Genomic DNA, 16297 nt, shown 5'->3' with positions numbered 1-16297 from the left:
ATACAGCTGTTCATTTTTAATATTCTGTTCAGTATTTAAATGAAGACCTCTGAAAGGTTGTGTAGAACACTCCTTAGGTGAGGCTCTGAGCTGCTGTCATTCAGGTAAAACAAAGCTCATATATCTAGGTTTCTGGGGCAATAGATTATTCGCAAGTCTCACATATGTGATTCATTCTCCTCCATCTGACTGTCAGCCATGCCCACATGACAAATTACGTTACAGCCCCGGGCTCTATGGAAACATGAATACCCATCCTGCAACACAGTATGGTTAGGCAACAGGTCTGTGGGACTCATTCCTACCTGACGGTGATACTACCTCACTGTCAAGAAAACTCATCCAAGTCCTTGAATCATGAGAATAAATCATGCCTGAGGTTTCAGATGTTCCACAGAAAGCTGTTTTCTAGCCATTGAGAAGATGCTGCAAAAGGTGGAATTTAATAGTGGCAGCATATTAACCTGTTCCTACTTGTGGCAGCATTAATGGGAAGTGTGCACTTTATACAGTAAGTGCACATCTGTATACACGCATGTAATACATGCGTGTATACTTGCAGGGTACAGATGACTAGCCAGACAGAGAGGCTGTCTGGCAGTGTAATGGGGATAGACTCTGACTTTGCATGGTAATTATGTGACAATATAATTTCTCAGTGCACACACTGATTCAGAGCTGTATGATTATTAAACTGAAACAAGAAACAAGCTAATTTCACCTTGATTTCACAGGGATTCATTGTTTGTTAAATAGTTAACTACAGCGTAGAGAGATGATTATGAATTGTGCTTTGTGAGCGTGCGAAAAAGTCTGAATGTGTCTTGAGAAAAATAGACTTTAGAAGAAAGCTTGAGCATCCAAATCCACTCTCCTGAGCATTACTATTCCATTCTATGGTTCACTCTCACTTTCTTGTCTTTTTCTCAATAATTTATTCTGTTGAAATTTACATAACTCTTTTCCTAGCGTGTAATATGTCTGCATGATTACACAATGGAAGACTAATTTATAAGGGTGCAACTATCCAACAATTGTGATCTGATCATAATTGTGCTGTTTCCTGTTTATCATTACACTTTGCATATAGAGAAGTCCTTTATAGACATCTCTACTGTCTTTGATGACAAGCGACAGGACTATTCAGTGTATTTCCCTCAATGTACAGCCACACTTATTACAGTATTACAAATAAGTGCTGCACTGATATGGCCGTCCATCGTCATGTAATCAGTGCCTCTGTAGGTATGAAATTACGTGTTCACAACCAACACACCAGTGTTTTATTAATGCTGTGACGTGCTGCCTCAGTAAACAATCCCGTCAGCCGATCATTGTGCTTATACCAGCCAATTATCCAAACATTACAACTTGTAACTCTTGAGAGAAATTTACATTTTTATTAAATTTCCATCTTGTGTATTTATTTTTTTTGCCACATCACATGTAATCTGTCTTCCTTAGCTCCCATTGGTCTCTGTCCCATAGCTTTAGGTGATGCAGAGGAGTGACAGATAAACCTCATGCAGAGGTCGCCTAGTGTGTCCACCTGCCTTTGATGTGGAGGAGAGAGGCTTTACTGTAAATATTTTATAGACACAGAGAAATTGTTTTTGATTTTTTTGCAATGAATCTTCAATAAAACAGGTAAACGCTTATTCCCACGCACACCCAACACTGTGAATATGGGAGAGTGAAATTTGCATTTTCACTTATTTTTCTGTGAACCGTATTTTTAATTTCAAATTGGGTTTCATTAACTTCACATTTATCACAAACACGATTAAACTGAATGTTCTGTCTTTCAGAAATAGTGAGGTCCAGAAGCTGAAGGGGTTCAGGTGTAAACCCCCCTTGCCAGAAAAAAAAATATTTCCCTGATCTACATATGTATAGTTCAAGATATTTGGAGGGGAAACGTATAATAACAGCTTTAAAAGTATGTCAGTGAGCAGTAGCATTAATATTCTGTCAAGCACTAATGTATGAGAATCAGTTTAAATGTTGCCATTATATTGAGCATTTAGGTTCCACTGTTACCAAAGAACATACCTACATTGTTTGAATGTGATCAGGTCAGTCAGTTTTTGTTTATGTAAAGCAGGACAGAGAAACAATGCTTATCCTGTCCTGAGCCCTGCAGAAACATGGCTTTCAAAAACAAGAAAATGGGGGCAAGAAATATCTTACATGCCCTTCCTCTCGCGTCATCATCACCTTCACTCAGTCACCTCTTTGTGTCCCGTATCTCTTCTCCTCCGAAATCTGAGATTTGATTTTCATCGGTGTTAGGCTACATCCACACTACTACATTAACTTTTAAAATGTCTACAAGCCCCTAAAAATGAGAGCTTTGGAAACGCTGCTTGCCACTTGTTAGAATTTCAACTCCAGGGCTACGTTATTAGTGTAGACGGGCACTTTGTATTCACCGCTAGTAGTTGAGTTGTGACTGATAAAACCCAATCAGGAAGTGAATGTGGGTCACTGCGTCATCATCTCTCAATGTCTGTTTCTTCTCGTCCAGACTAAAACTGCCTTTTGTCTGTGTTAGTGTGTAAGGTCTTTGAGAGAAACAAAAGATCAGTCCAATTGGCCAGTAGAGCGGATTCTGATAGAACACAAACTTATAGCCATGACTGGAGGTGATGGTTCAAATATGGAGGTTGCTGCAAGAAACCACAAATTCTAAAACACGGTGCTTATAACACACCTCTTCAACCCAGCAGCAGCAGATCTATACAATCACCACAGTTTAAAGCTGGGCACCCAACATTACTGTTAACAATTCAGTATCGGACCAAATGTAGAACTCTCTGTTCCTGAGCTACTGCGTCGAACAATGCAAGACATTTTCTTTGGCAGTACATTGTGATGTCACAGCGAAGTTGACCTTTGACCTTTTGGTTATAGAATTTCATCATTTATCCTATTACACATCTGTGTGAAATGTTGTCATGATTAACTCAAAGAACTTTTTAAAGAAAGTCTGAGAAAATTCCCTTAAGGCATTCTTGTGATGTTGAGAATGGGAGGAACGGACTGGCACTGATGTAGCCGGTGCATAGGAACAAAAAAAAGGGGTGAGGGTAAATGACATTTTCTTGACAGCATGACTGACACCATGGTGCACCCAGGTGAAATTGGATCTGCAGGAAATCTGTGCAACCGCAGGGAGCAGTTCCTCATCTTAAACAGGCAGACATGGGAAGGCGAGAGTGTGGGAGTTGTAATGGCTCTGCCAAGTCTCCAGCAGCAGGGGCTGAGTTTGATGCATTAATTGGGATGTGGAGCTAGTTCCTGTTCTGTGGCCTGTCTCTCCTGCAGTGAGACTGGAGTTACTGGTGGTAAGAGTCAACTCAACAAAACTGGGTCTTTTCACCTTCTGTGGCTCTGCTGTGACACGTGCAATGGTCCCAGTCCGGTATTTCTCTTCTTCTGCTGATCTGCTATCTGCATCTGTGGAAGAGAGAGTTTAGATACATACAGTAGTTAGTCAGTCAGTCAGTCGGTCACACACACACACACACACACACACGCGCGTCATTTGCGAATAAACCAGAATAAACTAATCTTTAATTTATCCACACAACAATTACAAGACATTCTCCTAAATGATCTAAAAGCAGGTTATGGTATGTGTTGATTCAATGCCCTTGTGTTTGAACATGGTTGCCTCCCCTATGAGCAGCATATAAATAGAAAAATTCTGTAGGAGAACCTTGTTTTGTTTTTTGATGCAGTGCAGTAAAGTCCCTCTCTCTGGATTGTGCAGACTGTCTCTCACTAATAATTAATACTTCCACTGAGCAGGTTCCAGAGTAGAGAGACAAGTGAAAAGTGATTTTACAGCGTTTCATTTTAGAAAAGTCTAAATGTTGCTGCTGATGTTTTATGTCAGCAGTGCACGAAATCTGACATTGGGCAATGTAGCTTAAAACATCTGTTCCCACCACAAAGTGCTTTACAGCAGAAGTCACATTCACCCTTTCACACCCATTCATACAGCACTGCTATTTACTGAACTTTTTCTGTCACATTCACACTCATTCATACACTGTCGGAAGCGCCATGAGTCAATTTAGGGTTAAGTGTCTGGGCTTAGATTTATCTGTTTGTGTGGAACTGAGAACCATGCAAAATGAAATGGGAAGACTTTCAATTATCAATCAAAAATATATGACAATGGTTTGCAAGTAATTTCTGCATATGTGCTTCTTCTTTTTTTTCTCAGCTTTTCTTCTATTGGTTCGATAAAATGTCATTCATATCCTGCGGTGACCACAGAATTGAATGCCCCTGGAACAGCTGTCCAATTACACACACGCACACACACACACACACATACACACACACACACATACACACACACACACACACACACACACACACTCAAAACCGACAAGCCATGACACCAGAGAGATGGAAACTCATATGATTTGTTAATTTGATCTCTCTCCTGAAAATGCTGAGGCAGATCCGTAATCACTAGCGCCATCTGTTGGCAAGTAGTGACTTTGACCATAAATGAATGTGAAGGAAACGGTAAAAAGAAGGTGAAAACAGCCATGATCAGCATTGTCACCAGAGTTTATACAAAGACGAGATCAACCTGCTCTCTGGTGCCAGTCATAAGACATAACATTTTTGTGGGAATTATTTGAAATCAACAACACATGGGAGGGGGGGGGGGATTACATCATCATCATCATCATCATCATCATCACAAAAGACAAAATAAGCCACAGATATCAGCTATCACTGAAGAGAGTAACACAAGAAAAAAACTAGAGAACTAGTGAGAACTTCAATAGGTCTTTTTCACATCAGACATTTTGACTGTCACTGTGGGTGTTACACTATAATGTTATAACATTACCCATGGCTCTGTGTACCAGTAAGACATGACCTCGTGACACCGAGACAAGCATGAATGACATGCCAAAAGGTCTGCTAAGAAAAAAACATTCCCAGAAGTCAGGGGTTTCCCAACGTTTTTGATTTTTGGGATCATGTTTACATTATGTATTAGAGAGATTGTCAGTTCTTGGCTTGTTCAAATAGTTGATGGAAGTTATTATTTACACAAACACACATATGTATGAGTTTCATTTGACGAGTGGGAAAGATAGTGATGATAAATAAAACGAAAAAGCCGATTTATTTTTTATTTTTAAAAAAGTGTAAAAATGACAAGTTGTGTTACTGCTCCCAGTCAGCTACAGTATTATTAATGCTTTATCTATCTCTTGACTGCAGCTTCATATTTAACAAACATGACATTGTGAAATATAAAGCTCATATGAATTCTGGCTAGAGAACAAATGTGTGTCTTTCCCAAAATATCTATTCCTTTAACTGTGGAGCTTCCAACAGTTCTCTGGATTTTCTTTTGCTGCCAACACTGTTTCACACTGGTGAAACATTTAGTGAACCATGACTACGTTTCATCCGGTATCCAGCAAATACAATACCGGGAACTAACACATGAACGGTTGTTTTTTAATGGTTGGAGTTCTTTAGTGTATCCAGTCGTTCCTCGCTGCCAAATGCCTGCTGTGAGCAGAAAGTGTGTCGAGATACACGACACGTGCACACCTTGTTGAGCTGCTGTGAGACTGTACAACCAGCACTGCTCCCAATAGAACACACACACACACACACACACACACACACACACACACACAGGACTCAACCACTGTGCAATAACCAACTGTGCAATGTTTATATTCATTCTCCATGTGCAACTATTGGTACTGCTCTGTACATATTATTTATATTTTCATATTTTGTTATATTTTGTGCATACATACTGCTTTTTTTTAAAAATCCCTGTAAATGTCTTTATATTCTGCTATTTCTTCTATATTCTGTCCACTGTGCTGCTGTAACGACCAAATTCCCCCATTGTGGGACGAATAAAGGTATATCTTATTATTATTATTATATTATTATTATTATTATTATTATTATCTTATCTTATCCCAAGTTAATTCGATTGAAACGACAGAAGGGGGCGCCAGTGAGCAGTGTGAGATAATTATAGAAGATGTCGAGATTTCAGCGCGTAGGTAATGGCGAAATAAACTCGAAGGCCCAGATGACTCCTGAACAACAACAACGCGTGGACATTGATTGTCGTCAGTTGTTAGGGCGCTACGAATTTTTAAAATCGCAGATGTTTACAGACAGTTTGGCGGCGTTAGAAACCGACCGGAATAGCACCGTGTAACCAAACACTGATGGTAGAAACATTCACGCACTGGTGGTAATGCAGCACTCGAAACTATATCCTGCAGCAGTGAGTGTGTGTGTGTGAGTGTGTGTGTGTGTGTGTGAGTGTGTGTGTGTGTGTTTCCTTCCCTTTCCTTTTTCGCCACGGTGGCTCAATGTGTCCCGGACCACGGTGACGCGCTTAAAGGGGCCGCAGCGCAGCCTCGTGGACGCGCCTCGTCCTTCCGTGTGGACGGGATCAGCGGGCGGCTCGCGGACGACAGGTAACCAGCTTTTCCGGCCATTTCCTCGTTCGGCGACGCGGCTCCGGCGCCGCCGTGAGCCGCCGCCGACGGCGCGTGGTGAAATGTGGGGCCCGCGGGACACGCGCCGGGACACGGAGCGCCCCGTTCGCTAACAGGTCCCGCAGAGGAGAGTGAGTTCCGAGCGGGTGTGTCTGAGAGGACGCGTTGTCCACTGAGCAGGGTTGTGACACACACACACACACACACACACACACACACACATCACTGTAGTGCCAGAGCTAACCCCAACACGGGCCTAAATATTCCTGGCTTTATGGAAAAATGCAGTTTGCAGAACAATTGACGAGCACGGGCGAGGACAAACTTCGGGACACCCGATCTTCTCAGGGTTGCTGACTGGAGACGGCAGCAGGCCGGTCCCACAGGCACCTTTGACCTTTGCGTGACAGAAGTGACAGGGGAGGCTGAGCTGCAGGCAGGATGTGACTTTATCCATAACATCACAACCAGCACCATGCAGAGACATCTCTATCTCAGCCAAGGCCACTAAGGACTTCCGCGCACTTTCCTCGTACTCGGGCGATATAGACTCGTTTCCACCTGTTAAGCCGTACGGATTGGAGTCAGTGTAGAAAAGGGTTGTGATGGGCCGAATGTGGCATTGTAGAATGACCTTTTAACCCATCTAAACTTGGTGCATATCTAGAATGATCTGGGGCCTGTACTGCGACGCAGGATTTGCGGTCATCGAGATAACTTCGGCTCTAACTCTGGGTTTTCCTTCCTATGAAGCCGGTTCTCTGCTTATCGGCACAAATCACCATGGTTGCTTATGCTGAACGGCTAACCTGCTCGGGACAAATAATAAAGCGCAGCAGATATTAATGAATGAGTGGAATCGTGTTGCTGTTCCAGACTCTTCATGTGTCCACTCTGAGCTTCTAATAAACAGAGGGAAAGATTATCACACTAAATAAATACATGGTCACATTAATATTAGAGCTTAATTTGAATAAAATGAAACACATGAACGTCACTTCAACGTTTAACGTGAAAGGGCTTAACGTCACTGAATGTGCTAAAGCAGCGATCAATAATCACATTTCTCTGAGATATGCTTTGTCATAAACACTTACACCTGTGAAAAAAATCTGAACCGAAATCCTATTATTATGGACGTTATCTTACATTAAGCATTTTCCCAATAGAATAAGGACAAGGCTTAATGTGCTTAATGTAAGATAACGTCCATAATTATAGGATCTCGGGTCAGATCTTTTTCACAGGTGTAAGTGTTTTTTTTATTTTAGTTGTTTGATTATATTAACATTTCACTATATGTTCAACTTGCTTCGTAGAACAGGCCCCAGGTGTGTCTGCTTCTGTCTAAACGCCTCTTATGTTATGTTGTTTTTCACTTTCAGGCTGGTGTAAATTCTCCTTCCCTTGTCCTCGCCTCTTCATGCAGCAGCCTCACCGATAGACGGAGCAACCAGCCTGCAAGAAGACTGCAGTCTCCTCATGCTACACCGTGTTACAGTATTGTCCCTGTGCAAACAACTATTTGATTGGCTGCTGATACCAGCACTCCACTCGGCTTGATTGCTTATAACCTAGAGGCCGGAGGACCCGAATACAAGACCCAGCTGAAGAAGGGAGTCTGAGGACATAACTGTCTTCCCCCCCCCGTCCCCGTCCCCGTCATCTGGAAAGTTTCGCGTGTTAGTGTTTGTCGGATCAAGTGCAATCATGGGGGCCACGGGCTACGGCTACTATCGCGTAGTCATCTTCTTGTGCATGTTCATCGGCTACTCGCTGTACTTCTTCAACAGGAAGACCTTCTCCTTCGTCATGCCCTCTGTGATGGAGGAGATTGAACTGGACAAAGATGACCTGGGTAAGGAGGCAGCATTCATTGTGCATTTCCCTGAGCAACACTTAGGTCTTTTAAGGAGGCTATCCTTTGACAAAAAACATTGTGCAGTAGCGTCTAAATCCGGGTTACTTAGCTTGCAACACATACACCCTGAAAAGGTAACAACATTATTTTTGGCACGGTGTAAACCACTGGACACAGGTGACACTGCATACAATAATTTCAAGCATAAACTGTATTTTTCATTGAAATGCTGAATTCTTCAGCTGCACCCTCGCCGCCCTTCACCCTCAACCTTCTCACTGCATATGAAGTATATCAATGTCTAATAAAGCTCTTTGCAATGGGAAGGGTTCTCTCAACACGTCCCTTGACAGTAATGAATAGTGAGTAATAACACTTGGTTAACAGCTCAGGAGGAATATTGAACAGTTGAGGGTATTGGATGGAATCCACTGCTAAGCAGCTGAGAATACTACTGAAGACTGGACTGATTTTAAATGGTCTCTCTCTGAACCATTGCCTTAACAGCAGCCCTCACGATGTGTCTGCAGGTTTGATCACGAGCAGCCAGACCATGGCTTACGCCATCAGTAAGTTTATCAGCGGCGTGCTGTCGGATCAGATCAGCGCCCGCTGGCTTTTCTCCATCGGCCTCTTCTTGGTGGGGGGCATCAACGTCGCCTTCTCCTGGTCTTCCACCGTGTCCATGTTCTCCTTGCTCTGGTTCATCAACGGCCTGGGACAGGGCTGTGGCTGGCCCCCGTGTGGGAAAGTGCTGCGCAAGGTATTACCGTCCTGTCCACCACCTGATGCAACACGGTTTCCTGATATAACTGTAATTCATGTTCAGGGGGGAGTCCCACTCTTTAAGGGATAATTCACTGATTTTTTAAGTGGGGTTGTATGAGTTACTTATTACTTGTGATGTAATTTTATGGAGTTTGGAGGAGAAGTGGATGTAGCGAAAGTCAGAGTCCTACTGTTGCAGAGGGGACCTCCTAAAAGCATCTTTTTCGCCACATTTTTAAATGCTTACCTAAAAAAAAAGAAACTATTCAATTGTACGCTTAACAATGAATTTTTTCACTGCTTTAGTTTGCCGCCAGACAGCTGTTTATTTTTGCTTCTTTTTTTTTCAAGCGTACTTCTGCCATCTATTTCCACGCTAACTCGTGGCGGTTCAGAGCCGCAGCGTATCACTCCGCAAATCAGCTGTTCCATTCAGAGACCATTTAGGGTGTAACCCAAGCGTTGGAGCCGCCTGCTGCCAGACATGTTGTGTGCATTCACATAGAGTGGAACTGTCTGTTTGAAGGTGGAGGTTGTTTGCAGGTCTGTGCTGTCAGGCAGCACTGTCTGGTTAGAAAAGATGTCAGCTATGAGAGCCACTAATAGATTTTGGAATTGCTTTTATTAAAACCTCAATTCTTTATAAGAAAGAAATTAAATTCTAGCATTTGTTAGGCTCTCACTCCAGTGGATTTAATGCATTACAGGCAGGACTTTAAAACTATAAACTCTTTGAGCAAAGCCTGATGCATTCTGCCATACGGCACCTTGTGGCTCTCAAGAAGCTGCCCTCAAAGTAGTAGTGTTCAAAAGGTGGGGAATAAATAGGCTTTGGCATGTGTCACTGTGTGGTAGGGGATCAGATTACAGGAGAATGTATTTTTAGTAGATCCTCAGGAGATCTTTCCAAAAGAAAAAACACTTAACCAAAGGTGTTTTTCTTTCAGGAAGAGGAAACCCCTTTAATCTCTGATCCTTAAGCAGTTTTCTGCAGCTCCTGTTGCACTGTAGAGTTTACATCTACTCAATGTGGATCCACGCAGTGTTCGATTAGCCTGTGCGGCTGTCTTTAGTGTTTGCCCAGTGGGTTCTCAAGTTATTGGCTGCTCTGTGGCTGTAACTTGTAGGCTTGTTTTTAATTGTAACAATTATTGCATAGCCAAGTTATATTAAAGGCTTTGTAGACATATTTCCCTCTCGAGTGCCTCAGGCTCTTCAAACTTTACTTTGTAGCTCTGTTGGTTGTCCTGTGAGAGGAATGTTTATGGCCGCCTTCAGCTGTGTACATGACAGGTGGTTCTGAGGCCATTTTGCAGAGAGTAGTTAAGGAAAAGAAAATACTATAAATGCTGGAGATTTGATGATAATCTCTTGATAATCAGGTTACAGTTTTGTCATGTTTTTGGAATTTTTCCCTACGATTATTAATCAAAAATACATTTTGCAAACCAGAATTAGCCTTCAGGTTAGATATGAAAAATAATCAACGCCACCGACACATTATAGTTGTAAACATGCAAATGAAGGGGAAATAAGTAGGGCTGCAACTAACGATTATTGTCATAATTGTCATATGATTAATCTGTCGATTAATTAAGTAGTCGATTACTAATCGATTAACTGTTGCAGCTCTAGAAATAAGTCTGCTTTCTTTGACTCAGCAGCATTGTGGGATATTGATTATATTTTTCTCTCCTGTTCATCTTTTTTCCATCAGTGGTTTGAGCCCTCCCAGTTTGGAACATGGTGGTCAGTGCTGTCTTGCAGTATGAACTTGGCCGGTAGTCTTGGTCCAATCCTGGCCACGGTGCTCCTGCAGTACTATGATTGGAGGACCATCCTGACCATGTCAGGCATTTTCTGTGCCGCCTTCTCGTTTGTTTGTGTGGTGTTCATAAAGAATGAGCCAAAGGACGTGGGCCTGCCCAGCATCGAGGCCGTGGCCAAGAAGGGGGCGAAGGGAGGTGAGCAAAGAAAACCAAGAATTAATGCATGTAGAGTAGCCACGTCCTGTGTAGCTGAAGACGGTTACCTCAAAACATGTTTGTCACTTAATGCCATGTAAGCTCCCTTTAGGTTACAGCATCCCATCATTGGCACTGTTCGAATACACTCACTTGCAGTATTGACTAACAGTGCCCAAGTAATTGTTGAAGTGTGTGGGAGTTTATCAGATCATCCTGACCTGATGTATTGGTCATATGTGGCTCAAACCAGGCCAGATACTGTGTTGGTTTTCATTTATTCACTCTTACACATGCGTATGATCAAATCTACAACATTAAATCTACAGTCAGATGATTGAACAAAAACACCTCAGAGCTGAGAGGTATAGGCCAATCAATGACACAATTATATCAGAAGCAGGTTGTACCACTGTACATTAGAGACACACACCATCATTATATTTGAATGGTTTCTGTCTAGTGATTTTACCCTAACCGTTTTTAAAGTGTTGATAAAAGCAAATGTTAGTCAATGAAAGCTAAACTCTTAAGTCTAGAAATTTGATAATTAGCAGAAAATGTCGAAAGCAAAAATGCCAGACATTTCTCTGGTTCCATCTTCTCAAATGGGAGTATTTGCTGCTTCTCTCTGTATTATAGGTTAGTCAATTGAATTTCTTTGACTTTTGGATTCTTGATCTGACATGAGAAGACGCATGTTCTGGTTGTGGCTCTTGGAATTTAGATAGCAAGTGTGGTTAGTGGGACAGAGACGACAGCATCAAAAATGATAATTTTGTCCCACTAGTGTGAGATATTTCTTAATTTCATTGCTGAACCTGCTGGAGCTCAAGTTTGGTTAAATCTCTGTGCTTTCATGCATCAGCCGCTCATCAAACACGCATATTGTGATCTGCCAGTCTGTAAGCATGTTCAACAACTGCAGACTGGAAGAAAAGTCATATTTACAATTTCTTAAATGTACACCTTGTGTCTGTACTCCCCTAACAGGCAACAGTGAGAGCACCCTGAGTGAATTCCTCCTCTCTCCTTTCCTGTGGGTGTTGTCTCTGGGCTACTTGGTGGTGTTCGGGGTCAAGACGGCTGCCACTGACTGGGGACAGCTGTTCCTCATGCAGGAGAAAGGCCAGACCGCTCTGATGGGTAAGCTTCTGATTGGTTTGCTTCTCATTTGTTTTCCTTTAATCTGACCGGTTAAGGGTACTGACATCAGCCGTGGTGCTTAACAGGCAGCACCTACATGAGTGCCTTGGAGGTAGGAGGATTCGTGGGCAGCCTCGCAGCAGGCTTTCTCTCAGACAGAGCAGTAGCCCGGGTGAGTATCAGACACAGATCAATTGAGATTATCGATTAATTTATCCATTCATTTACAGTGTTATAAATGTTTCCCCCTTTTAACTTTCTCCAGCGAGGCTTGGGCACCCACGGCAACCCCAGACATGGCCTTCTTATTTTCATGATGGCTGGTATGTATGTGTCAATGTACCTCTTCAGAGTCACCGTCACACCTGAAATCCCAGAGGTAATTCACCATCATATTCCCTGCAGTCATTGTGTAAGATATTTGAAAAATGTTCATGATTACAAGAGTTTATTATCTTTCCTCAGGAGGCTCCTCTTTGGGTCCAAGTCATTCATCCTGTGTCCGTCCTCATCGGTGTGTCAGAAAAAGAGGTATGCTCAAAATTCTGAAATTCATTGGGTCAACGGAGAAAGCTTTCCACAACGCCGTTGTTAACATTATTCTTTTCATCATTCTCAGATCTGGATCCTCTTCCTCGGTGCTGTGTTTGGATTTTCTTCTTACGGACCAATTGCCTTGTTTGGGGTGATAGCCAGTGAAAGTGCTCCTTCAAATTTCTGTGGAACCTCTCATGCTGTTGTAGCCCTGATGGCTAACGGTAAGCTGCAGGTTCACATGAACATAATACTTAAAGGTACCCTGTTCGTGCTTAACAAACATAAAGACATATTTTCTCACCAAAACACCCTATGACCTTGAGGCCCAACATCAATGTTGAGTGCATTTTCCTCAAAGGACATGGCATAGGACATCCATGTGTTTATGAACCACATGGTATCTTCACTTGGATGTTCCACTATTGACTGTAATCCATTTTTTTTCCTTACAGTGGGGGCTTTCATGGCCGGGCTTCCCTTCAGCACTGTTGCCAAACAACACAGCTGGGACATGGCTTTCTGGGTTGCTGAGGTGACAATGGCCATCGCAACCATCGGGTTCTTCCTTTTACGCAACATGCGCACAAAAATGGGACGTATCGCAGAGAAAATGGACTGATGTTTCTACCTGAAATGAGCCAGCTCTTAATGTCCTTGCGTAGACACTGTTTTTGCACTGCACATTACTACAGCTCCAATCTGACCAATCTAAACCGCCTTCAAACAAAGACTACTTTTTGACTCTTTATCATGACTGATTGAGTTGATATAGATACTCAGGGTGGAGGTCGTCAAATCACATTTAAATTCACAATCAGGCAATTTTTGTCATACAAAGATGCAGCAGATCATAATTGTTTGTCACACTTAAATTTAAGTGCTTCCAAGTGATACTAGGAGCAGTTTTCATGAAGAGATAATTCAAAGTAGCGTTATGACAGCTGTGTGCTAAAGACGACATGTTTCTAAAGGTCTGGGTGGATTTAGTTGAGATAAAGCGAATGTGTGCTTCTCACTGCACACCCTGCCTTCAGTGGGGGTCCGTTATGTTCAACTAACTGAATGTTTACTGATGGCTCTGTATAATATAGACTTCTCTTTGTCAGTTTTTGCACAAATGTAGCACATGTGATCATCATGGTCCTCGATCATTTTACTAATACCTCAAGTATTTGTACAAATGTAATAGTTTCACTTAAATGCAATAACTGGAGAATGTGTTATTTTTTTATACCCAGTCCTGTGCTAAATGATACAGAATAACCGTTGGATGCAGTATTCTTAGGCCATGTCACCTTTTGTGATCTGACGTGTTTGTAAGGATCGCTATATATTACATCAGACCTTTGCTACAGTTGTTTTGTCACTGCCATTGTAGTTGTGTACTGCAGTTACAACTCTTGATTAATACTGACTTTCTCTCAAATTTGTGTCATGTTAGTGCTCATAATAATTGGTCTACAATCAGTGCCATTCTGGCAATTCTATATTTTACTGGAACCAATAATGGACTTGAAAAGGTTAGGAAATCTCATAAATGTGAAGTTTTCATGGTTGAATTTATCTGTAAACTCTGAAGATGCCAAAAAAATGTACACTGCAGATATTAAACCCTCCATGAGCAGGAAAGATTGTGTGTGCCCTCTCTATCACACTTGGAGTGACAGGTTTGCTTATTATCTTGTCAATCATAGGAGCAGTTTTAGCTTGTTGTAATTATCCACACTGGCTATGAATAAATCGATTTGTCATGTATTTCCAATAGAAGTGAAAACATCTAGTTCCTGTTCTATGCATAATATACCCTTGAGGCTTAAATTGAATACTTACGAGGCAAGTCAATTAGGAACTGTGGGCTGATGATAACTTTAGAGCAAAACCTTGTGGTAACAGTCAACCAACATGGGCTGCTCTCCCCAAAGCAATCGATTGAGGAAACAAAGTGAAGTGAGACCTATGGAGCAGAGGAGACTGAAAAGGTATCAAGGTGCTTCTGGCTAAAGTCAAGCATAACTGTTGGAGTCAGACTCAAAGAAAATTGGTTATATATAAAAGCGTGCGTCTGCTGGGCAGAGAGCTAAAGCAAACCCCCATATGATTCTTTAACAGTGCATTGTATTGAACATAATTATCATATGATTATTATAGCTCTTATTATATAAATATTGAGACCACAGACTTAAGCTGTGAACTAAATGTAGTGGTATGAATGGTAGGCTACTCTGAATGGGATTAGAAATTAGACAGCAACAAGAAACGGTAAGAGATCCGCAGCAGCCGGACAGGGACGTGTTGGTGTTGTGTCTTCGGGACACCATTGTGCGACTTCGTTGGTAAAAGCTAAAGCTGCTCAGGTGAACGTCCCATGACGCTGCTCCCATTGCTCCGAAATTTGTTCTCCGAACCAATCACAGCTCGTGGGGGTCAGACCCGGAAGAGAACGTGCTGCCGGAAGTGCGTCGAAGACACGTCATCGAGGACGCACGGCGTAATCAGTTTGTTTACTAACAAAGAGGCAGCTCCATCGTCTAGTGGTAACTGATGTGAATGCACCGTGTTGGGGGAGAGGTGACAGACAACACGGTGCGCGAACAAACAGCCGGTAAACCTCCAGTGTGAAGCTGTCCATGGTCCTGAAGCCAGTCTCCTCCGCTTGCAATGGCACGGACACACATGGGGAAACTGTCATCTGGAGTCCGGCTTTACAGATGACTGACAACACTGCGATGTTCACGGGACTTGACAGGGGTGGTTCAGGATCATTGTTTTCATTGTCGGAACATAGACCGGACCCTCTAGACTGAGTCTGAAATAAATAAACCCCATGAGTTAACCAAACCGAGTTTAAACTCATCTACTGCCACAGGGAACTGTCAAATATCATAGAGGAAAAGTGTTTGTACATTCTGCCCCTTTTCTCGTCAAGCATCACACACCTCGAACACATAACGCCATACCCAGACCTAAGGGACGTTTCAACTAGTTCCTTTACCAAATCTATGTCATCATCTGGAGAAGTGGTTAGGCTATGCTGTTTTACTAATTATTATTTGTATAGTTTTTTGTCCTATTTCACCAATTGTTTTTTTTTTGCTTGTTTCCATAGTTTTTGTAAACATCACTGCTTTTCTTGTCTTCCATGTACTTTAACAGTGTTTTCATGTTTCAACAATAAAGTCGTTGATTTATCACGTATGCTAGGTGTCTGTGTATGTACTTTTTTTTCATTTGTCCATATTTTGCTTGTATGGATGCTTGTATGTATATCAACCTGCTAGGGAATGCAAAGAAACTAGCCTATAACACTAAATCACGGAAATTTACATATTTGACTGGAGTAATGTGCATTGTACCTTTTAAATACATATAGGTTACAGCCTAGTCAGCTCAAAACAATTGTATACATTTTAAAGAATGGAGCCTTGATATTTTTTATTCAACATGTTATGGCCCTAGTCTTGTATCAGTAACCTAAGTGTCTTTTCAGAATAAAACGGCATAAC

The 16297-nt window shown here is 42.1% G+C and overlaps 1 protein-coding gene across 2 annotated transcripts; it reads left to right on the top strand.

Annotated features, from left to right (window-relative positions):
• The first annotated feature begins 6341 nt into the window (after positions 1–6341).
• slc37a4b (solute carrier family 37 member 4b) lies at positions 6342–14423 on the top strand. 2 transcript variants are annotated; one of them, XM_035626129.2, is made up of 11 exons: positions 6342–6497; positions 7904–8149; positions 8190–8376; positions 8910–9142; positions 10865–11111; positions 12105–12257; positions 12344–12429; positions 12523–12636; positions 12723–12788; positions 12877–13015; positions 13247–14423. In XM_035626129.2, the coding sequence occupies exons 3-11, from the start codon at positions 8229–8231 to the stop codon at positions 13411–13413; spliced, it is 1353 nt and encodes a 450-aa protein (XP_035482022.1). In that variant the 5' UTR covers positions 6342–6497; positions 7904–8149; positions 8190–8228; the 3' UTR covers positions 13414–14423. The 2 variants fall into 2 exon arrangements, with proteins under 2 accessions (XP_035482022.1, XP_035482021.1); XM_035626128.2 differs by lacking the exon at positions 6342–6497 and adding an exon at positions 6520–6649 and having other exon boundaries at positions 7904–8376.
• Positions 14424–16297: the final 1874 nt, after the last annotated feature.

The sequence above is a fragment of the Scophthalmus maximus genome, chromosome 2, assembly GCF_022379125.1.
Source record: "Scophthalmus maximus strain ysfricsl-2021 chromosome 2, ASM2237912v1, whole genome shotgun sequence".
NCBI classification, from domain to species: Eukaryota; Metazoa; Chordata; class Actinopteri; order Pleuronectiformes; family Scophthalmidae; genus Scophthalmus; species Scophthalmus maximus.
Note: the sequence above shows the minus strand (reverse complement) of the source record. Positions and strands in the feature narration are given on the sequence as shown.

Coding starts and splice junctions, on each gene's coding strand:
- slc37a4b (XM_035626129.2), top strand. CDS start 8,229: ATGGGGGCCACGGGCTACGGCTACTATCGCGTAGTCATCTTCTTGTGC. Junction 9,143..10,864: donor GTGGGAAAGTGCTGCGCAAG/GTATTACCGTCC, acceptor TTTTTCCATCAG/TGGTTTGAGCCCTCCCAGTT. Junction 12,789..12,876: donor TCGGTGTGTCAGAAAAAGAG/GTATGCTCAAAA, acceptor CATCATTCTCAG/ATCTGGATCCTCTTCCTCGG.